Source organism: Phoxinus phoxinus (assembly GCF_949152265.1).
Source record: "Phoxinus phoxinus genome assembly, chromosome: 11".
Classification (NCBI taxonomy): domain Eukaryota; kingdom Metazoa; phylum Chordata; class Actinopteri; order Cypriniformes; family Leuciscidae; genus Phoxinus; species Phoxinus phoxinus.
In genome coordinates, this window is record NC_136886.1 from 13614351 (window position 1) to 13639888 (window position 25538).

The 25538-nt window shown below is 36.5% G+C and overlaps 1 protein-coding gene across 8 annotated transcripts in view; it reads right to left on the reverse strand.

Annotated features, from left to right (window-relative positions):
* The window catches only part of lrp8 (low density lipoprotein receptor-related protein 8, apolipoprotein e receptor), a 159817-nt gene that overhangs the window by 35117 nt on the left and 99162 nt on the right, over positions 1 to 25538 (reverse strand). For all 8 annotated transcript variants that reach the window (XM_079629238.1, XM_079629237.1, XM_079629236.1 and 5 more), the window contains exons 5-9: positions 16007 to 16390; positions 10889 to 11014; positions 8990 to 9112; positions 4701 to 4820; positions 4303 to 4428 (exon numbers count right to left, since the gene is read on the reverse strand). In XM_079629238.1, the coding sequence (XP_079485364.1) occupies positions 4303 to 4428; positions 4701 to 4820; positions 8990 to 9112; positions 10889 to 11014; positions 16007 to 16390 (879 nt within the window). The remainder of the gene's footprint in view (positions 1 to 4302; positions 4429 to 4700; positions 4821 to 8989; positions 9113 to 10888; positions 11015 to 16006; positions 16391 to 25538) is intronic.

The window sequence follows — 25538 nt, forward strand, 5'->3', positions numbered from 1 at the left end:
GTATGTGCTATAAGCCTCTTCACTCTAAAGGTGATTCACTGCTGACTAAAGGGTTTTTCAAGCAAAAGGGCATGAACTCTTAAACTACCTTGATCCTGTATTACAAAGGACTTATAATAACTCATTCTAATACTTGAAACATAGTGAAGTGTTAAGAAAAACTACATGCTGTGAACTAACTACATAAATTACAACTTTGACCATTTTTATCCAATTCATTTAAGTTATGTGCCAATTGTTTTTTTTGTTTTTTTTTGTCAAAACGTAGAAAAATAAACTAATAATCCATTCTTAATATCAGTTAGTCTAATATCAGTCAAACTGGCAGAGCAAATCGTTTCCTGTCATGCTAGTATAAATTGGGATGGTAAACTTAACCCTCAAAAACAGTTGCCTTACAATATTTTATGGTGAACTTATTGGGGATCCACCATCCTCCTCTTATGATGTGCCATCATTTCATTTATGATTTCGATGCACAGCTTGTCCCATCCCTTCACACACACACTGTGTTCTGTTTCCCAGATATCATTAACTCTGGACCAGTTGCCGGGATCTTTGAGTCTCCCTCTCAATGTCCACTGCAATTCTGTCATTGTACTTCACTTTTTGCTACCATTTCTTCAAATATATCTCAGCTGCTTTCAACAGCAGGTCACAGAATAAGCGCAAGGCATCAGTCCTGAAGACAACACGACACATCCAAACACGTATTTGATTTCCTCCATAAGCTGTTCCACACCGCAGACAGGCATCACCCTATTGGCTGACACCCAGTGTGCAGAGCAGAGACAGTGTGACATAGTTTCCTCAATTTCTGGAGTCATAAATAGGAAGTGGGGTGATGGAAAACAGGTGGAAGTGAAAGCATGAAGATAATCAAATGATCCATGTGTGGGAGTAACACTCTGACTGACAAGTAACAATGGAAAAAGAAGGAGACAGACATGAAAAAGTGCCAGTCATTTCCTATAACCCCCTCGGTCATGTCACTCAGCTGAGTCTCACACTAAGGCCAAATTACATGGCTCAGATTTACCCTCAACAGGTGAGTGACCTCACGCTCATAATGACAGTATGTGACAGGCCTATCTGGAGAAAGCTGGAAGCACACGGTACGGATATTGCTCTATAGTATAATACAGGGTTCCCTTCCCACTTTTTTTGAACAATGAATCTCCATGATTATTTTCAGCCTTCATCCTAACCCTTTGTCTGAAATGATCCATCTTAAAAGGCAGCTACTCGACTTTGAAGGTTGTAAGTAAACGGACACAATTATGATTGGCTAATGTCATTGCATATGTAACAGTATCAACGGCCATTCACTATTGGACAAGTAAGTGTTTTGAAAACATTATCCATATAAACCTGTCATTTACAGACAAAGCATTAAGAAATCATTTAGAAATCACAAGTGCGTGGAGTATGTCAGAAACTGAACGTGCATCTGTACACTATATCAGTGTAGACCGCGTCAGTGATTATAATGGGTTCTATTTGCTTTTGATGTGACACGATGCTCACATCCAGTGTAGGCAAATGTCAGCCGTTAAGAAACTGAATGCTAGTGGGCGGGGCCTATGGTGCGATGATGTATAACTATTCGTCAATGGTTACTCTTTTGTAGAATATATATTTCTATATATATATATATATATAATAAATAAATTATCTATAAATAACAGAATAAATAGAAAAAAACTGGGGAAAAAAACGATTTAGTGAATTATCATTTTAAGGGGAATTGCACTCCATTTGGTGGTGTGGCTCATACAGTATATACACAAATAATGAGTGACTACCGCAAATTTGCCTCTCATTTATAATATTTGTCTCCTCAAATCTAAACATACTGATTATGTTAATTCAGATGTAACAGAATATTTAATTAAAATGCTGCATGCAGTATCGAGCGATGATGCTCATTTCTTTAGTATCACATATGAAAGGCACTGTCTGTTTTGTTCTGTTGGTCTAAAGATGAAAGAATAAAAAACCTGAATCTGAAATCGGTCTAGTCATATTTCGTTTTACTAACAGGGTCACTGACTGCACTCTGCACTCTCTATTCATATCACAAGTCATTATAGCCCATATTAGCACCCAAAGGCCATATTTGCAGCTACTATTGTGTCTAAAAAAGGGCTGTCATGCCCAGAAAACTAAAGTCTGCAAACACGGCGCATAAAAGCACACCTCCCTCTTATCTTTAATGTGCCTCCACCTGATATGTTTATGAAAGGGAGCAGGCGGTTAGAAAAATAGAAAGAGAAAGAGTTATTTTACATTTTGAAAGATATACCTGTGGCAAAAACATCAAGCTATTAAAATTATTTAATAGCTTTTCTAGGCACACTAAAAAGGATGAAGAAAAAGCGTGAAGTGTGATTTAAAACACACAGATCACTGAAGCGTATTAAAAGAGAATTTAGTATGGCTGATAAATATAACATTTCTGATCTTACTTTAATTCTGCATTTGTAATCTTGAACACAATACTTCCACTTAATATCATGGAACAAACAAACAAAGTCTAAATCAATCATAACAAAGAGCAAAAACTATTTCACACATTACAGCTTAAGAACATATTCTCTGTTTTTAGTGTCAAGAACCACATAAAGAAAAAAATTACACATCGGCATAGAACTATACTATATAAATATCTTGCTTTGCACTAAGATTCAGTAAGTTATGTAACTTACAAAACAAACCTAAATGGATATAACTGACCTGAACACAATAACAACAGAATGCAATTTCTGAAGAGTGAAATCGCTTCACTAAGTTTTCAGTGTGCTGTTTATCTCGAGGGAATGTTTTTCTTTACGCCAGCTTTACAGTGCATTTAATGACAGTGTTTCTCCAGCTGTCATCCACCCTACTGGGAGTGCCGGAAATGCACTGAAGTTTTACACAGGCTGGTCAGGCAAATGAAGGACAATAAAGACAAGCTTCATTAGATTCACAAAACCCTCACAATTACAAAGCATGCCATGTAGCACCAATAGGGCTGTATGATATTGAAGAAAAATGCGATATGCAATAACTTGTTAAATAATGAAACATTCTATATGATAATGCTTTATGTATGTAAAATAAATTTAAATTATATTTAAAAACTGAAAATAATATAACCAACATACAGTACATGCTTTACATCCTTTTTGTGAGAAGAAAGCATCCCTATAATTTCTAAAAGTTGCAGTAGAACAGCAGTCTTTAATTGTAGTATTACATAAAAAGTGTAATTTTTACGTCAGTGTAAAACAAACTACATTAGGTTTATTTAACAACATAATGTAATAATACAACGTACAAATAAAACACTGCTTAGACTTCACTGTATGAATTAAATTTAATGATTCTTATTAAAGCTACAAAAGTTATTCAGACAAGAGCAGTGAGTGATTTTGTCTTTTGGTTAACATTAAGCACACAGACAGAAGCAGGATTATTAGGCTGCTGTCACTTTAAGAGCTAATGGACGGATCCAATATACTGCTACACTCGCGCTTTCTTTCTAAAACGTTTACTCTATTTAAGACATAACTGACAGTGTTTACGTGAATCCTAACCAAGATGGCATTTTGACAATTTTGTGTGTGTTTGGCCATATAAGCTGAGGAAAAGAACTGAAATCGGGATTACGAGCTGTCCGTGAGGCGGATTCTTGTGCGTGTGAGTACTTTGCTTATTGCGCCCAATAACATTAAGCATGTCATATGTTTGTAACAGTAATGTGTTCAGTCTATTTTATGCTGTCTGGATCAACCTAAAACTTAGATCTGATTAAACATAACTTTGAAAACATCTGTAAATAATTTGTATTATGTTCGTCACAACTATTGACAAATAATTAATAAAGAAATACAGATATTTTCAAAGTTATTTTCCCTTTTTGAAAGGATAAGACAATTAAATATACTGATGTCCATTTAAAATGAAGAGACTATTTTATTTGTCTTCTTGTAAGATAATATACACTATATTCTTAAATGTCTATAAAGACAATTATTTACTGTTGTTCTGTAATACAGAAATTCAGATATTTTCAAAGTTATTTCCATATTTCTATTTATGGAAATAATTCCATAATCATATGGACAAAATGAAAATAACATTTTTAAACAAATAACGCAAAATATTGTTTCATATCTGATAAACAAAAATGTTATGGTTAAAACATGGTTCAAATTTCTCCCAATATTAGTATGTGAAAAAGTTAATTTAGATAATTTTGGATCCTGGTCCAGAATAGTGATGGATAGAGATGCTTTTGTAAGCTAAGTGTCTTACCCACTGCTTTGCACGTCTTTGTAACTGGGTCCATCTCGTAGCCCTCGTAGCATTCACATTTGTAGTCGCCTTTGAGGTTGATACATATTTGACTGCAGGCGTCAGGGTTCTCGCATTCATCTATGTCTGGAGAGGACCATCAGAAGAGCATTAGTAACAGAGCAGAGATACACAGAGAACAGAGGCTTTTGTAGTGCAGTGTCCACAGACAAGATAAATGATGCTTTCAAACACCATCTGGGGATTTCTCTACTATCAATTTCAAAGTGATGACGCTGAGAGTAAACAAATCATAGATGTTCACAATGTAGGAACAACAGAGGGCTCTTGGGAAAATGGGTCAAATGTAGTCTTGCACAGCATCAAAATGTTGGTATCCAAGATAAAATTCATGTTACCTCCGCAAGTCTTCTTGTCCAGGAGCTTGTAGCCCGAGGGGCATTCACACTCATAGCCAATCTGACGGTCCTTACATATGTGAGAGCAGCCGCCATTGCTAATGGCACATTCATTCAGACCTATGACAGAAAAAAAACAAAAAAACAAGAAAGGTGGTGTCAAAGGTCAGCATACCTAGCAGGAATTGGACTGAAAGCACCCATGGCAACATTGACAGCAGCTGATGGTGGACTTCATTTTCTTGGTTGAGCTTCATGTTTGTGTGAAGACTTTATGAGAAAGTGATGAGGTAAGTGCAATCTAACCGAAACACTGACAGAGTAATATGGCAAAGGTCTTGCCATTATTACACTCGATAACTCTTCTCTGAGCAACACATTTGGGCTTTGGGTGATGGCTCCCTCCATTACAGATGACAGGGAGAATACACATATATCACTTTTCATCTCTACAGTATGTCTGCTCTTACTGACCCAATAAAAAGCCACAAAATATTACCACAATTACCACAAGAAGGTGTAACTTGTTTTATTAACCTATTTAAGACTCAACCACAGATTTACTGCAAATTAACTTCAACTTTTCAGCCTGAAACTTCAAAACCTTGTCCACATCATGTAATCAGCATATTTTTTTACAGTTGACATCTCTCATAGAAGAATGATAATAATACATCCGAATAAACAAATATTTACTGTAGCAAGCAAATAATATATATTATATATCAATCATCGGCTAGAAGATTTTTTTTTCCACAAATCATTACAATCTTTTTACATCTGTCTGTGGGTTTCGCAAATATTTAATCAATGAAAAGTATAAAAAAGAGGTTGTGACTAAACCTGAAAAACCTCATAACTCCACCCCTGGCTCTATCATGAATTAAGGGCTGCATGCAATTTGGACGGTCTCTACTTGTTTCCAATGCAAGGTAATAAAGAACTGGTTCTTTGAATAAACACAGCGTTTTCTTTACTCAAGAAACACTATAAAGGCTAATGTTTTATGTACTTGAGGAGCAGACAAGAGTGTCTTAATCTAGCATTTGTAGTCGAGTCAATACTGTCTTAACATCTCTCTTGTGTGTAGCACTTTATTTTTAATAACTAACATGAGATTTTGACCAAATGACAGAAAAAACTGAGTGAGAAAAAACTACATTAAACTTTATAACCTGTAGGTTGATGAAAACGTAATATGATACACTTATTGCCCCAGATGCAATTGTTCTAATGGCCGACAAAAGGCTTGTGTCCAAAATTCGCTGGTCAAAAACCTCAACTACCGGTACATTTGAGCTTGATTTTGGTAAAATGATGCAAATGAATGAATAATATAATGAAACATGCAAATGTATCACCACCATACATAAATCCACAATATCAATTTTGACAACGCAGTGTTTAACTATTTAAAAAATAAAGTGTTTTTTCCCGAAAAGTAGCATTTTTGGAGGTGCAAGGTTTCCGCCCAACAACATTGATAGTAACTATTGTTCACATCAATAAAATTAACTATTTAAATTAACTAACTGTAAAAAATACCAATCACATTTTCTCTCCCTTTTCTCTTTTATTGAAGAACATACAGTTATCGAAAGTTCTGCAATCACAAAATGAACCATGATTATTTAATGTACCAAAACTCCAAGTTTCTGTTCATAAAAACATTTTAAAACAAGCAGATTTGCCATAAAAATGGCAGAAATACAGAAAATAACTTAATATCTCAGCCTAAATGGGGGGCTTAAAATATTGTGTTGGACAAATGGGGGGGGGCCTTTGAGCCAAAAAAGGTTGAGAATCACTGATTTAAACTATTATTAATGTCTTCATTAAATATTTACTATAATTTACGAAGCCAATAAAAATGATTAATAATTTGAAACTAAATTAATTAATTAATTAATTAATTAATTAATTATATTTGTTTGTGGATATTAATGTAACTTGGTGTGCATGTATAACAGAAGAGACACATAAACAAGCCTGCAGAACAAAAAAAAAAAAGACAGGTGGATGAAGAAAGACAACAAGAGAAAGGGAGAAAGAGAAGAATAGCTGATGCTAATGCAGAGAAACAGCTGACAGAAGGAGATAGACGGAGGACAGGAACATCACAGGAAGTTCAAGTGAAAAAGGGGAAAGGAAAGACAAAGTAGAATGAAAGGAGACAGGTTGAGAGAGGAGGTAGGACAAAGACCTGGATAGCGAGCAAGAGAAAAGCACACTCAAAAATTGAGTGAGAGACGCTCTCCGACAAGCCAGGAACAGTATTTTCTCCAGGCCATATATGAATCATGTATAACAAGTAAAGGATTCACTATTGAATGTGGTATAAGCGTAATCCCTGGCACCAGTCCTAGTGATTTAGCATGCATAGCTGCAGTGGCCCACTTGGAGCCGATCCAGAGTGCACAGGGCTCAAAGGGGGGCATCTGTCGTGCGTTAGGTGCCTGCACTAATCTCATCTGTTGAGTGGAGGGACCCACAAGGAAATTAAGACTATACTGAAGAACCACTGTGGGAAGATGTATTTTACATTTAAAACAGAGTCAAGCAAGGAGATAGCATTTCCTAAATACCATATCGATCACATTAACATACAGATGAAATGTGGATAGGATATTTTTCTTGTAAAGGTAAAGGTGTGCAATATACGTCATAGCAATACTAAACCGAACTGCCAAAATAACTAGATTTTTACATTTTATGAAGAAAACGTGGGTGGTTTTACCACTGTACACCTCACCGCCACTATTTTACAGTGTTGTGGGTGGTTGTTAGGGCATTGCTGAGCAGATAACTATTTTGAGTAGTTGCTAGCGTGTTCTGGGTGGTTGCAAGGTGACTACGCACAAGACAAATATTCTTGTCACTATATGCCTTTTGTCTAAGCCTTTTGCACAGCAGAATAATGTTTGTGAGCATCACCATGTCATAGTTTTATGTAACAGCAGCAGTTCTGGGCATGTGACTAACAGCACAAATCCTATTGGTTTATCAGTTTTCTTTGCAGTGTGACGGAAAAGATATTAGAACACCTCTCCGTAAAAAAATCTCTCACATTGACGGTCTGAACAGACACATTAATGGAATTAAGAAAGTATGTACATTTTTACAACAGGGTTATTATAGTTAACTAAAAATAAAAGTATTAAAAACATTTTTAATTGAAATAAAGACAAAATAATAATAAAAAATATTAGATGAAAACTGAATGAAACTTTATTGCTTTGACTGAAATTTGAAGTTGAAGCACTACAATTACTATACGTATATAAATAAAAACTAAACCTGAAATAAATAAAATTAATTTTGCCCATAGCAAAATGAGTAAAAATTTTACTAAAATGAAATGAAAAATAATAATAATTAAAACTGAAAAATCTAAAAATAAAAGCCACTCAAAATGTCAAATACTAATAAAAATTATAATTGTAAACAAACTCAAATACTAAAATAACACTGCTTTACAATAAGACAATATGAAAAATAGTTGCATTCGGTATGATGAATAAACAACGATTCCATCTGCCATTACTTGCGCAAATAGGTAGTTAAGCCAGAAGTTGAGATATTAAACTGATCAAACTAAATGAGCCCCACTTAAGCATTTACACTCTCCAGAAGAATGCATTCCAACGTTAAAAAAAATACACACTCCACTTAAAATATGGCATGTTCAGCTACAACTTATCACTGAAGAAAAAGTCCACTTCCACAGTGTGATGAAAGATAAGAAAATAGAAAAAGGAAAAAGCGATCTATGGGAACCTGCATTCTCTCTGGAGATGAGGAGAGCATGCTGGGCACGTTCACCATGTATGATTGCGCCTGAGGGAAGACTCACACTTTGATCATAATGATCCCTCTGTGGGTTGTTGGCCCTTGATCAAGTGAAGCCCCTAATAAGCCAACACTGCTATAAGCTTAAATGCTGGTCTAGGATCAGTTTTCCTCTCCAAATTCAACGTTAAAAAAGAAAAAGCTAACCCTAAATCACTGGCTGCTGGCAACTTCATTTGCCATAAACATGTGGAATGCAATGTTTTCATCTCTGAAATATTAAATTGCAAAATTGGATATTTGGCTTTCCACACTGAAACAATAAAGTAATCACACAACATACCGGTACATAAAAGTCCTATACATAAAAACAAACAACAAAATTAAATAGACTAAAATTAAAATAAAAGTCCCAAAGTCTAAGTAAAATATAACTACAACAATAAACACTTTTTTTTTTTTACACATTTATGTATTTGTGCAAAAGTGGCTCAACTCACCGCACTCTTTCATGGGCTCATCAGACCAGTCCTTGCAGTCCTTGATACTGTCGCACACTTTGCTGCTATCAACACACTCCCCGCTCTTACACATGAACTTCAGTGGACCTTCACATTTGGTGGCTGTGAAGGACACAATGATGTATGGAGAGCACAAAATATGAAACGGCGTTAAACAAAACACATTTTGAAATGACACTCATTGCATGAATGTTCATATTGCACTTTGCCATACAATGCTAATAGACCGTGACAAGAGGCTGCCAAGCTCAAAACAAGTACATAAAAGCACCATAAAAGTAGTGCATGTAATTTAAAGACTCCCTGTGGTAAAAATCAGGTTTTTAATGTTGTTTATATGTTTATGTGGTGTTTTTAATATGCTTTAAGACAAACCATGTGCAAATTCATAAGTCAATACCATTGCTGAGTCTTTTCTCCTTAAAACTGCTGTGAAAAAAAGATGGTCTCAAAAAACGTGGTTTAAAATTACTACGGTAAAGTTGAGTGAGTTGATCGCTTAAAATGTGTGAGTGAGTGGAGGCAGGGCTCATTTGCACATTTATGGATCCATGTACTTAATGAAGCAAGGGTGTAGAGTCATATTCAAGCTATTTTAAGGCATGAATAAAAATTACAAAAAAAATCACAGGAAAAGACATTTATATATGTCATTCAAAAAGGGATACTGACTACACGGGGACTTTAACACCATATCTCAAATCTTCTAAAACCATTATAATAGCTCGGTGTGAAAAACAGACTAAAATCTATGGCTTCAAAAGATCTGGAACATATTGCATGAATTAAAAGTGACTACTTATTTAGTACTTGTGTCCTTTTTGGATCTTGATTGATCACAGAACGCTTCAAAGGACAATACCATTCAAAAGTTTGGGCTTGGTGGATAACATATCTCTTATGCTCACCAAGACTGCATTTATTTGATCAAAAATACCATAAAGCTGTTATATTGTGAACAAGGATAACACTTTAAAATAAATGTTTTCTATTTTAACAAATGTAAAAATATAATTTTTTCCTGTGATAGCAAAGCTGAATTGTCAGCAGCCATTACTGCAGCCAGTCACATGACCCTTCAGAAATAATTATAATATGCTGATTTGGTGCTCAAGTCACATTTTTATAATTATTATCAATGTTGAAAACAGTTGTGCTGCTTAATATATTTGTGGAAATCATTAATTCTAATCAATAATTCTTAAATGTTGTGAAACATTATAAATGTCTTGATGGCATGTTTGATCCATTTAATGCAACCTTATTAAAAAAAGTACAGTAGAGTATGGGAGCACTGAGCACATTCTGTCAAACATCTTTGCATTTCAGAAAAAAAGCAAGTCATTTGAAATGACATGAGGGTAAATAAATGAGAGAATCTTAATTTTGGGGGGTTCATTTTTGCAACATAATTTATCCATACAGGAAATGTTCCAGGATAAACATTGTTTGCTGCTTGGTCTTGGAAGAACCTTCCTATCAACCAACCATAGCCCTAATCCTATCTCTAAACCTAATCACAGATCATTGATTGGTTGACAGGAATGTTGTTCCAAGACCAGCAAAGGATGTTGATCCTATGTCCTACTTAAATCATGTTATGCATCACTAACCAGATCCTCTGTAGCCATTGGATAATTAATCTTTTGAGGTGAATTTGATTGAAGCTGCCATATGGGAAGTGTGCCCTGAAACCCTGGAATCATGTAGGAGTACATCTGTTTGGTCTTGTAGTGCTTTGTGTGAATGCAAACTTGATTGGGGCTACATGATTGGCCGGGTGCACTCTACTCTTTCATCTTCACTCAAAATGCTGCTAGAAAAGGCTAATCAAAAGAGAGAGGGTGAAGAGAGAGGGAGACTGTTGAAGTTACTCACTTTTGTTGATGCAGCCAGCCTCGTCGCTGAAATCTGGACAGTCGTGCACTTTGTTACACTGTTTAGTGCCGTGAATGCAGGAGCCGTCGCCACACTGAAACTCATCAGGACGGCAGGTCAGCACAGCTGTAAGACAGACGCACGTTTATGTAGGACTATCAATCCTGTGGTCATTCCACCTAGTGTAAGATATCTATTGAATTAATCTACTGACAATCAGGTCAAAAGATAGTGCAGGTAAATTTTGAGTAAATCATTTACTGAAAAAAAATGTCATCATGGTTTTCAAAGAAAAATTAAGCAGCACAAATGTTGACAACAAGTTGCTGTTTACTGTTACTGTTTACTTTCAGAAACAAAACAAAAATCTTTAAGCGATTATAATAGTGTATATAATAAATTATTTTTTTTTTGCATATCTTATTTGCTACTGTACTATTATATTAAATATATTTCAGTATTGTATTACATTAAATCATCCTACTCTCAAGACATCTGTCAGCATCATATATCTGTCCATCGCAAATGTATACTGCAGCTATAAGTAGCATTGGGGCTGCTAATGCATCACAAGTAACAGAAGTTAGAAAGAAATTTAGAAGTTAGAAGAAATTACTTTGATCAAATAATGAGTAAAGTAAAGCATTACTTTTAAATTTACAACAAAATATCGGAGTTGGTCTAGCCTATTTCAAATAAGTAACAGAAGTTAATTTGTTTTCCCATTTATTGACTGACACCTCTCCTGTCCACATGTTGAGAGAAATGAGGAGTAAGTGCAGAGGCGTTGTGTGGCTGTGTAAACATGATGCTTATTGCAGTTCTAGACTAAATGTGAGCATGCATTTACTCATCTCACTTGCACAAAAACAGATTCAGTATTCCTCAAAATGAATAAAAACTGTGAAATGCAAACTCAATATGCAAACCTGCAATAATTACATTTTGAATAATACTAATGTATTTTAAGCATTTAATCTCAATTTGTTAACCAATGTCTTTGCTGCTGACATTCAATGTTCCAATTCAACCATACAAATAAGCTAAACTTTTAAAAGTAACTTTCCCCAACACTGAATATAAGTCTCTTTGGATAAAATACTCTGCCAAATAAATTAATAAATGTACATGTAAAGGACTAAGGTAAAGCCATGGGATGAGTTGTCAGATAAAACTGTCAAATAAAAACATGCATACTAAAGCACTCTCCATCAAACTTTTATAATAATCACCCATCCTACATGCATGTGTGTGAAGCTTTAGTTGTAAAACAGCTTTTACCTCCTGTCAGATCTCAAAGTAATAGCTTATTTGCAAGAGAGTTTCTTCAGAAAAAAGCTTGGAACATTAAAAACAATCAGTCCCTTACTTTGGGGCATAAGGGATCACAATGAGGAAAGAAAAATGTGCTGTTCGGCAAAGAAAGGTCTTAATTTTTCAGTTTCAGCTTTTAAAATCCCTTTAATCTTTCATACAGTGTACTTTAGAGGAGCTGTGGACAGCGAACATTCACTGTGATCAATTTCAGGAGAGCACATTATTGTGCACTTTGTTAACGCTGCTAATTTAACTACATTTCCAATAATGCACAATGTTACTTGTGTTTCTGAAAAAAAATTCCAGTGTTAATTTGGTGAATACTGAAGTGAGTAAAAGAGCAGCCACGCAATGACCGTGTGTGTCGCACTTACCAGTCTGAGAAGTTATATTCTTTAAAAAACAATACACATACACTTCATATACACTGCCACTATACACTGCATACTTTTGGCCTATATATATTTGCCGTTTTCCTGTAAAAAAAATATCTAACTATCCTTGAAACAAAATATGAAAAAATTTGAGTGAGAAGCAAACTATGAATTCAATAATATTAATCAGTTCTACTGTATATTAATGCATCTTACTTGGTGGACACTGAACTTTTTAAAAAAAAATAAAAAACTGATACAAAAACTGATACACAAATGATACAAAAAAGCACATGATAATGAAAACTGAAAATATTCAAATTAAAAGGTAATTCAAAATATTCCAAAAACAAAACATAGGTTACACTTAATTTGAATGTGATGTAGTTACATTGTACATACTCCAAATAAGTACTAAGTGATACTAACCGTAACTTTCTATAGTTACGGTTAGGGTTTGGTTTAGGGTTAGTTTTAATGCATAATTTACTGTTATTATTATAGTAAGAACATGTAGTGAAATATTTTGTGTATTTTCAGTTTTCTCAAGTGCCTCATGTGCCTCAAGATGCAATCAACTGAAACCGTGTCTGTAAAGGTGAGAACCAAATGGCCCATACTGACGTATGGCCAACAGAAAGTTTTCTATTATATAGCCCTTTTGTCTTCAGGTAAGGTTGACATAACTTTGGGTTAAGACTCTTTGAAAGCTGACACGCTAACATCGCTGCTGAAGAACTGTGCTACACTACCGTACTACCTTCAATAAATTCTTCTCCCCACAAGAACTCTGGTCAATCTTACTTATTTTATGTATTAGAGAAATCGTATACATTGGCGAGCCACCCTAACGACCACTCGGCCAAATACAGCAAAATCTAACAGTAGTAATGCGTAATGTCAACTAATGTCAAAGGGTTACCAAAACAAATATTTTGATACTTATATACAAATAATACATAAGACAGACTAAAATAACACTGGCAATAATAACATAAAAACAACCTTTACCCACAAATAATAAATATCTAATTTGAACCCAATCAATTATAATGCAAAATGACCAAAATGACTTTGCTCTGCATTCTGAACAAAAGGTATTTTGGGGAGGGCACACACTTCTCTACAGGAATCCTACAGTGAGTGCCATTCCTCAAAACACACTTGTTGCCTAGCAACCAACAATATTCGGGCACATTACCATGTTGCTACCACAGTAGTTTACATGGCACCAATGGACAAAGAACATAATTATCTCAAACACACACACACACACACACACATGCTAGAACAATCTGTACACATCTGTGGGCACATACCCTGCATTAGCATGCACATGAAAACAAACAATTTTCAGCTGCTGGTTTTGTGTGTTCAGGATTACATGTGCTCAAACAAACACATGATTTTTTCCTAGTGCCTCATCGTGAAACAAATCTTTCAAATATAAAGTTAATAAACATTCACACTGACTGACTCTGATTCGATTGTATTATAAATAAATTAAAAACATGATAAATTACAATATGGGAATTAATTAATCGGCTTATTTGCATGTATCAATTAACATTTTCCAAAGACATTTAATTACTGTGGCAAAGGATTGAATAGGCATTACAAAAAGAGGCTTTGGAAGTCAATAGTGCAGCATGTTCAAAACAGTGTGTTGAGTTGTACTAAATCAACATGTTAAAATTACATTTCTAATTATATACACTTTAAAGGATTAGTTCACTTTTAAAGTGAAAATTCTGTCATCATATACTCACCCTTAAGTTGTTTCAAACCTGTATTAATTTCTTTCCTCTGCTGAACACAAAGATATTTAGAAGAATGTCAGTAACCAAACAGTTTTTGGTTCCCATTGACTTCCATAGTAGGAAAAAAATATACTATGGAAGTCAATGGGAACCAAAAACTGTCTGGTTACTGACATTCTTCTAAATATCTTTGTGTTCAGCAGAGGAAAGAAATTAATACAGGTTTGAAACAACTTAAGGGTGAGTATATGATGACAGAATTTTCATTTTAAAAGTGAACTAATCCTTTAACAGATAGAAATCAAATTATTTGTACTAGAATTTTTTGTACTGCATTTAATTTTTTGAGAACATTATTTGAAGCAAACTCAATACACTGACCTTGTGAGGCTATGAAGCAAAAAAACATTAATTTTGCGGTTACAGTATGTGTGCAATGCATGTTTGTTAACAGATTAAAATGAACAGACAATAGGGGACTGATTCTAAATGAACAACATTTTTCACAGAGTACACACACAGTGTGCTTTACTGCTTTTCTAGCACGTGATAGTAATTTAGAATGAAAATAATGACATGAACAGCATGCATGCAGCATTAAGGAGGCATGTAATGCAGCCAAGTGGCAAAACTGATTATTAATTAAATTAACTCATTCACCATGCAGCAAGCCTATCCAATGTAAATACCTTAGGAAACATGTGCTTGAGAATGATAACATTGATTAGTATATTAAAGACATTTAGGGCCCTATCTTGCACCCAGCGCAATTGACTTTGAACACCGACACATGTATCATTCCTATTTTGCACCCGCGCACAGCGGACTTTTCCCTCCACAGACGCACGTCGGTAAATTAGGAAATGAACTTGCGCTCGCGGGGGCGGTTCAGCGCAAAGAGGAGGCGTGTTCCGGCGCAAAACTTCCATGGTGCTATTTTCCAGTTTTAGAAAGCAATTGTGCCATTGACCAGGAAAAAAACAGTCTAAAGACAGTGGCGCGTTGCGCGTTAGTGATATGGTATTTTAAGGGCGCGTGCTTGGCCATAATGTTAACGCGCATCCACTTTGATTCTCTAATATAAACAGATGCAGCAGTTTTCATTTTTGCAAATCATACATTATTACAAGGAAAAATATTAACACACGAGGGAAATCATTGTTGTGTCCGTGAAGATGTGAAAAAGATCCATCTAGATAAAAAAAATAATAATAATCTAGATTAGGCTACATTTACCCAAATTATACGCCTGTTTAACCGAAGCTAATTTGGGTGGGTTTCTCCCATCATCCCCAATGTCACTTCTCTGTGTTTTACGGCCCTGATGAGAACGTCGGTTTCCTCGGCTGTGAACCGCTCCTGGCGTGCGCCGGCAAACCCGCCGTTATAATAGCAATCCGCCATGGATCAAGCGCGCCGGCTCTTAAAGGGAATGTGAGAGGACGCTCTGATTGGTTTATTTCACGTTACGCCCAAACCACACCTATGAATAATGAAGCTACTTCAGACAACCCCTTTTAGATTTGCGTCGGGCGCAAGAGTCATTTATCCCGCCGGGAAAATAGCAACAGCGCCGGGATCCGCCCACAAAGTTATTTGCGCTTTGCACTTTGACACATGCGTTTCAGATCGTTAAAATAGGGCCCTTAGTGTTCTTGTACACTTACGGCAGTTGGCCTCATCAGACTTGTCCTTGCAGTCTATATCCCCGTCGCATTTCCAGTTAAGGTGAATGCACTCTCCGCTCCTGCACCGAAACTCCGCTGCAGAGCAATGGGGCTTTTGAGGCTCCGTCCTACGACTGCACCTCTCCAGAGATTCGTCCGACTTGTCTTTGCAGTCGGGGTCTCCGTCGCAGCTCCACAGCGCTGGAATACACTCAGAGTCGTTACAGCGGAACTCGTGCGGCCCGCAGGTACTGGCGGTGGCCGCCGTGCACTTCTCCTCATCGCTGCCGTCGCCGCAGTCATCATCTCCGTCACAGACGAATGTGGGAGCTACGCACAGACGGTTACGGCACTGGAACTCTTTAGAAGGGCAAGCCTTGGCGTCTGGAAAAAAGAACAGTGTACTTTATTAGCAGCACAAAGTCTTAAACAGCCAAGTCTCATCCAAAAAGTCCCCCTTTCTCAAAATAAATCATTCCTTATAAAACATTGTCATAATGACATTATCACTCTTAAGGAAGTAAAATGGTCAAGGACAAGCTAAAGTCTCCCTTTCAATGTTTTTTTCCCCCTTTCATTTGTGTTTGATAATTGAAAAGAGGATATGTGTAGAAATATCAGTATCTAATTCGGTCACACTTTAGATTAGGGTCCAATTCAACTATTATTAAGTACGACTTTTGCCTCAAACTCCTAATTACTGCTTATCAAATCAATAGTCAGGCAGTTGTTATATTTAAGTAGGCTACTGGTAGGAATTGGGTAGGATTAGGAATGTAGAATAATGTCATGCAGAATAAGACATTAATATGTGCTTATAAGTACTAATAAACATCCAATATCCTAGTAATATGCTAATATGCAACTAGTAAGTTAAAATTAAGAATTAGACTCTAAACTAAAGTTACCTCTAATTCTCTCTCTTTTTTTTAAACAACCTTGTAGTTGTATGGCCTTATAATGTCAATTTAAACTGTCTACCCATGTTACACCAACTTAAATTTTTCGTAACAATTTTATCAAACTGAAGGAACCTGTTTCATGGAATGCCTATTAAATCAGTGGATAAAAACTATGGCTTTCTATTTAACGCTGCAATATGACCAAACCAATGAAGTACCACTACAGTAAAATGACTGAATCGCACAGTAATGCTCCAGTGGAAATTTATGGCAAATGCAGCATGAGCTCTGAGCTATTCTGTGCTGATGTGAGCTCCATGACCTCACTGATTCAACTGTGCTGCGGATGACCTGAGGTTCACACTTCAGCCCCACATTGGCGACAGACACTAAATGGGCTTAACTGTGCTGTAGTAAACGCCTGTCCATTCTTTAAATGGGGTCAACCACCCCGTTGAAATAACCGGCCACGAAGAGCTGTAAGGCGACTAGGTATTACATTCACGGGGGCTAGTTTTCTAAAAGGATTTGAAATGGCTTACGAGCATGTGATCGTGTGCTAGTGTGTTTGAGCGGTTGGGATGGAATATCAATCAATCCTGACTGTTTGTGACTTTGCGTCGATAAACCTGTAAATATGCAAACTATCTGCAAAGAGCAGCTGGGGCTCATAAAACACTTTCACCGTCAAAATCGTGACATTATCAAAATTGTATTGCTGGACTCGAAATCAATGTTATTTGTGCTGCTCACGGAAAGGTCATTCTTGTTGTTCATTGCACTTCAGTTGATTCGTATTTCTCCACCTACGCTAGTTGCTTTTGAAGCCAATTACAATAATGCTCAATGAGATATGTTACTAATTGTGGTTTTGCAAAGCTGATTAGCCAACAAGCATCTAATTGGCTAAAAAAAACCTAATCAACAATGTCCATTAGGAAAGCCCCCTCTGCATCTGCTGTCAGCCACTCAAAGGTCTCTTCAATGACTATCGAATAGTTAAAAGGAGAAAGGATGGAATAACATCTTCTGGAATGACAATCTTCTGATAAATTTGGCACAGGAGTGAATATGTCGATATCTATACTACTATCAGCTACTATAATTCTCTACCGTCAAGGTCAAGGCAGACAACAAACGGAGCATGCTGTTAAAAGAGAGGAGAGTGATTTAGTCTTTCTTGTGTACAGAGCATGGGATGGAAGGTTGTGTTTGCTCTAAGCAGTGGGAGATTGGATTGGCTGACCCTGCTCTTCTCTTGAGGGAGAAGGGCAGCAGTGAAAATGAAAAGGGGCTCGGCCTGTGATGTAGACACCAGCCTATAACAACATCTTCTCAAAGAGCAGCAGAACAAACATGGACAGCTTTTTCATACACCAGTGATCTTAGACAGTACTGTCACATGCTAGCTGGAATGAAAATCAAGTCATTCGGCTCTATAAACCTGCACAAGATGCCAACTGAATGTATAAATTCACATAATAACTAAACCTACACATGAAAAATGAAATGCAAACAGCAATCTACCACAATACCCTAGCAACCATCTTGCAATGCCCTAACAACTAACAAGAACATCCTAAAACTGTGCTAAAAACACCTGAACAGTCCTGGAAACTATTTAGCATGTTAGCATCTTTAGGTTTTTCATGGGCAGGGACCACTAAACATGTTTTGGTTAGAAAAAGTCTGCAAACATATTACAACAGTTAGAAAGATACTCTTACAGAAATGCCAATGCTAAGTTGTCGGTAATAGTTTTTACTAATTAATGACTTTTGGGCCAACCAAATGCTTGAAATTTCAGTAGGCTTATACACAGACAAACAAATCGATCTGTTTCTTTAAGAACAATTTTAGATTAAATGGATTTCTACCTTTTTAAAAGCTATAGAAAACAGTATATTGTTGACACACACATGTCTGAGCCAGACTGACTTCGTCATTCAACGGGTGCTGATATATGTCTGCTGTGTGGATTTTGATACTATCTCCTTTAGAGGTCATGCACAACAGTGAATAGATTTTAAAAGAGGGAAAAACGAAAAGCTCAATGCAGGTCAATTGAATTTCACTGACCAACGTCAAATACACATTCCCCGGGCCAACAACAGACAGGTAGTAGATAGGGCTTTCCATTAGCCAGATCTCTGTGACCTTGAACCACACACAGGCAAACAACAGAGAGCTGAAATAAATATAGGAGAAGTGAATGTGAAATACATACAGCTTTTCTGTCCCTGTGTTAATTGAGAGACATGGAATATTTGATCGGAACTAACTGTTGTATAATAACAATTATATACAATTAGAAAATAATTAGAAAAATTCATTTTACAGTAAATCGTTTCTGATGCACACCACACTGCAGGACATTACAGAAAAAGTAACTCTTTATGAGTGAGTCACTGAATTATCAATTAAATTCAATCCAATCAATAAAAGTTTGATTTATTCTGATTCACTACTGTGTTGTTCAGAGGTGCCAACCAAAATACCAGAGCAACCAGGATGGTTGATTCTGTTGTACCTTTATTTGGAAATATTTTCATTGGCAGAATAAAAATAGACAACTGGCAATATATCTAACTTACTAAATATTAACTTATTTATTGAACTGTTGTAGAAAAGCAATATCATAGTTGCCATTTTCAACACTTACTGCATATTTGTCTCTCACATTAAACTGGAATAGGAGAAATCCTTGTGTGTGTATATATATATATATTATATATATACACACACACACACACACAAAAAAAAAAAAAACACACTTCACCTTTTAAAGCAAAGCTTAAGAAGACTAGAACACTTTTAACACAACAGTTACACCAAATATATTTCTATTTAAATGGCCACCCCATATCTATGAGAACAAGCCTCCGGGGGCATCTTTAGCGTTGAGGCTCATGCTACGCTCAGCAAATGGCTCGAGGCACTAAGTCAGCACAGAGTTAATGGTGCGTTCACCACTGTCCTCCATCAGCCCATGATATTACAGTATACCGTATCAGAGAAAGACTACCCTCCACCGGGAAGAGAGATTGTAACCATGATGCACTGAGCTGAAGGGACGAGATGCCACAAACACACTGAGACAGCTAAATACTGTGATGCGGATGCTTTTCCCAGTGCTGAGAACAGCGCCTGTGGGCACAGTGTAAAGAAAAGAGGATATACTCGCAAAAAGGAGAAATTGAAGAGGACAGGGAATTAGTTAAGGCCAGTCATTCTGTGAGCTGTCAGTTTGGTTCATTAGTCAGCCACGCGTTTAGAAGGAATGCAAAGTTTTGTCTGGCAACTTTGGCATATGACTCCTCTTGTGTGAGGAAAATAAACCAGTAATAGAACGCTGGCAGTGAGCTACACCGTTTCATTGAAATTCTCAGTGAAATCAAGGTTAAAATCCATTCCCATTATTCTTTCTTTTGCCATAACATTTAATCTTGGAGAGGTGCATATATATATATATATATATATAAATATATGAAAAGTGGAAATGTCTAATGGATATTTAATAGTGAGAATTAATACATCGTTTAATGTCCTTGTGTTGATCGGGTGGGCTTTCACATTCTCCGCGACGTGTGGAGCTCATTGTGCTTCCACACTCAAAACCATTCGAAGAACCTCAAAGACACCTTTACTAATCAGCAGGTTCAATATAAGGGTTTGGGGTAGGTGTGGACTTTAGGGTTAGGAACAAGTGAGGTCTCAAAAAGGCAGCATCTAATATGTTATCATTGCAAACGGTTTTAAAATGTACAAAAATACACTGAGGTGCAAATGGTATCTGCCACTATTTGCACGAAGTATAGCATCTAACACTATTTACATTTAGTGCAAATAGCATTTAACTACTACGTACACTAAAGGAAATACTCTTTGTTTAGTTATTTATACTTAGTCTAGCAAAGAGCATCTACTTCATTTTAAATGCCCATAACCTGCTAAAAGTAAATTTAGTCTACATTTAGGAGTACACACAGGGCAGTGCACAGACCTTTTGAGGGGCATGTGTTGAAATTGAAAAAGGGCACCCTCCTCCCTTTTATTCAATTTTTTTTTATATTAAGATTATTTAGTAAGCCTATAAAAGGAAGAAATTGGCACATCTTCATGACAAATTCAATAACTCAAAATATTTGTTTTGCTTTAAATGTATTCACTATTAATAAAAAACATAATAATAAGATAATATAGATATACAGGGTTTCAGCCAGGGCCTCTTTAGCTAAAGCCCTAAAAACATGTTTTACTACATTTATACATGTGAAGACGAGTGGAGAACATAGAATAGCCTACTATAGATTCAAAAATTAGATAGCTAAATACGTGCATATTAACAGCGTTGAATTAACCATCATTTAATATTATTACCATAACATGATTAAATGTTAATAAATGAAGTGTGTCAGCAATCATAAATAAAAGAAGATATTTATTAGAAATATATGGGTGACAAGGATCACTCAGTCGCTTTGTGTAGTTCCAGTGCGAAACAGCTATGACTAGATGGCAAATGCTAGACCTCTCTCTCAGATCCCACATGTCTCAGTCAGACATCAAATAAATAAAATATGAGCCTTCATAGACATAGTGTTTAGTACTTATTCAAACAACAAGATCTTTGTTTACCCTGCAAAACTTTGTTCATCTGCTGTGCGGCTGCTGCGGACCTTCAGTTCATTCAGTCAAGATAGAGGGGGCAGAGTTATCAGGTTTACTGACAGTTTGAGGATCGAACAAGATTTACACAAGCTCTTTTTAAGAACTTTCATTGGCTAAATATTTGTAAAACTGACGTAAAGGGTGACCAATAGCATTGATTTTTTTTGAAGAACAACCACCAAAACAACCACCAAAAAAAAGGGCACTTCGGAGTGTAAGAGCAAAAAGGGCATTGAGCCTAGAGTTCTCAACGGGTCGGGTCGAAAATATAAGCAAATGACTCGGGTCGGGTCGGACCTCGGGCTTAATCTTTTCCGCTCAGTGAAAAAAAAAAAAAAAAAAAACATTTATTAATCATCGCTGCTGTTCACCGTAAAGAAAGTCTGGCTGCTGCGTGTAACGTGGCGTGCATCATGGAGAGGGGTGCGGGCAGACCTGACGCCGCTACGTGCACGCCTTTAGCCTGGAGAAGAAGATGGAGTTGGTGAAAAGTAAACTTGCCGCTGGTGAATTCACCATTGCTACTACAGGAGTGTGAAATCAGAGGTCTGGAAAGTGTTTGGACTGGTGCTGGATTCTGATGGAAATTCTACAGGTTATGCCCGCTGGCTGGGTACATGTTTGAGTTCTTTTTATTTATTATTGTGTGAAGATTTTTTATTTAGACTAAGGCATATTTATATAGCCTATTTATATATTTAAAGTTTGTTGTTTCAGTTGTTTGTATTGTTAAAAGGCGTGAACATTAAAGGTTGATTTGAATTCCCGTCTGCTGGTCATAACGTGTATGAGAAAAAAAAATACACGGCCGTTGGGCCGCGGGCCGGGTTCGGGCAGATAATTCATGTTGATGTGTCGGGTTAGTTCGGGTCCGGGCTTTAAAAGCCACGGGCCGGGTTGGGTCGGGTTGTAATTTTCAGGCCCGTTGAGAACTCTAATTGAGCCCTATACTTGTGCACGTGCCTGCATTAGCATATAAATAACACACATGATCTAAAAGCCCCCAAAAAACTACTATTTTAATTCCATAGGACTTTTAACTGACTTTAAAGGTAATGATGTAATGTATCAGCCCATGATATACATAATGTATCTGCATCTAAATTAACTAGTTTTATCCAACTCAAAGAAATTAATTAAGACTCAAACTTGACTTGGTTGACACCAATGAAGGTCATTTTATGTGTTAGATAACCCAATGTGGCTCATAAGAGAAATATCTCCTCAAGGTAACAAGTGCAAGGTCCTTTTTACAGTGCAGAAATGACTGAGCGAGCAGCTGAAATGTTCTAAACTGCTATTATACAGTTTGGAAATGATTGATCCCCCTGTGCTACAAATTCATTTAGAGCAGAGCGCTCTGGACAAACCTCTTTGCACCAAGCCGTCAGCGGTTTACGGTGAAAGGAAAGACATTTTCACACCTGCTGAAGTGCGGCTATATGTTGACCAGGGGTAGGGGGGCATTACCTATGGGTGGCTTACCAAATGGCAGTGCAGATGAAAGAGAAATATCAGGCTATTATCAGGGGATAGAAGGGGTTCAGCATAATGTCTGGAATTACACGGGTGCAAACACCTTGGCCTATGCAACTGTGTGCTGAGTACAACCAATATTCCCACACACAAAGTCTGAAAGGGCAAAAGCTTTCCTGTATAGACAACTGTGCACACACAAAATAAAATAAAACCCATCAGATTGTGATAATAATGATCAACGCCTATATTTGAAATGAACCAAACATTCATTCTGGCATTATCAAAAATCTAATTATTCATTAATTTCACTGGGAAACATGGTCAATTCCTAATTATCTAATATAATAACCAAATTTCTAATTATCAGGTGACTAACAGTATCAGACAGCAAATTTCAGAAATCATTATCTTCGATGTCACCAAGGAAATAAAATGAACACCAAAAACAACATTACAAAGATATCTAAAACATGGTACGGCTTAGACTTTACGCCAGTGCTGTAATTATAATTTTACATGGATGCATGAAAACTGATTTATTATTTGCTGTAATTACATTAGCTGTTGGTAAAAATCATGAAGATACTGATATAATCATATTAATAGATTTTCTGGTTGCGTCGCATCTAGCCCCTCTGAATCTCCCTTGAGGAAATGCTTCAGCTGTAATACTTCATTATTACGGTCAAGCCCTCCTCAGTGGTACAGCAGCACGGTACAGAGACTTTTCACAGAACCCAAACAAGTGCTAAAGCTTTCTAAGGGGTGAAAGGTGAAAAAAGAAGGTGAGAAAGCAAATCCTAGTGAGCTGCCTAGAAAGACACCCTTTAATGTAAAAATACAAAATAATGATAACATAACAATAACATAATACATTATTATAAATGCAATGTAGGTTTTAAAAAAATAAGTTAAATTCTTAGTGAAGTCTTTTCTAAGTTTATATTTCAAATAAATGATGTTATTTGAACTATTTATAACGGAAGCCCTGGCCTTAACCGCAACGTAAGAAACATAAAAAATAAAAATAAAAATTATTCTAAAATTCCGAGAATAAAGACGAAATTCTTTTACTTTAATCACAAAATGATACGACTTTATTCTCAGGGCTTGCGTAATATTCATCAAAAATGGCATTACTGGTTTCAACATTGATAAGAAATCAGCATATTAGAATGTTTTCCGAAGGCTCATGTGACACTGAAGACTGGAGTAATGATGCTGAGAGAGAGAGAGAGAGAGAGAGAGAGAGAGAGAGAGAGAGAGAGAGAGAGAGAGAGAGAGAGAGAGAGAGAGAGAGAGAGAGAGAGAGAGAGAGAGGCTATACTGTGTATATATAGGAGACCCCAAATGAGTCCCTTGTTTGGTTCCTTTTAGGATGCTGCCTACTGTACATAGGCTTGGAGAGCAAGGCAGCTCAATAGGTTTTGGAACAGAGAGAATCAATTTATTACACCCACACTGTTTTATATATTAAAGAGGACACAGAGAAAACTGTTTTCTTGTAGCCTTACCAGGAACAGAAAAGATTACACATTCACATAAACTCAAACTACTATGCATACAATATACTCCCACACATAACCTCTTTCTCCGCAAACTATGAGACTGGTTCACATGTTTGTCTTTTCTATCTTTTCTTTCATCCATCTCAGTATTTCTATCTGTATCTGTGCACTTCAAAACCACCCACATTAAGATGTACCGGATCCACTAGCTCCCCTTGGTTCTCTTATCTGTTCTCATAGGCATCTCAAGGCAATGATCGACATTACACGCCTCAGTGCTTGACTGCAATTTCCATGTGATCTTAATTCATTGAATAGGCTCTGGTGTGTGACCAAGGTAGCTACACGAGAATGAGTTCCCAGTTGAGTATCAGTCATAGTAAACATGCTTACGTTTCAGTGCTAGCGGCTATGCACACATGACCTTCCTCTGACCCTGAGTGAGTTGCAAATGCAACTTCACATTCATCTTTGATTTTCATGGGTGAATCAGTTATACATGTTAAATATAGGTCAAATATTGAGTTGTTGTTCCAGTGTTCACTGCTGTTCAAAAGTTTGGGGTTTGTCCAGTAAAACAGTCACTTTGTCAATTTTAAATTAAAAAATATTTTAAAATGCCATAGACTCAAAAAGATAGAGCGTCAAATTGAATAAAAAGTATATCTAATAGGTTAGTGATGCACACAGCACCTGTAATTCAATTTATCAAATTTCCCACACAACTATCGTGAGTTCACTATGCATAAAAGGGGTCATGTGTAAATATTCAGAGCAAACTAATGTGGACCCTGGTGAAAAGAGGAAAATTGACAAAGAAGTGTGGACCATAGAGGAAGAAGGGAATAGAAATGCATTCAATTCTGGACTTGTTCCTGTAGTGTTCGACCGCACGCTTTGACAAAGTAACTCTTCTCCAAGCAATAAAGAGCCTGCAGAGATATTGAGTCAAGTGCGTTCCAGGTGTGGATT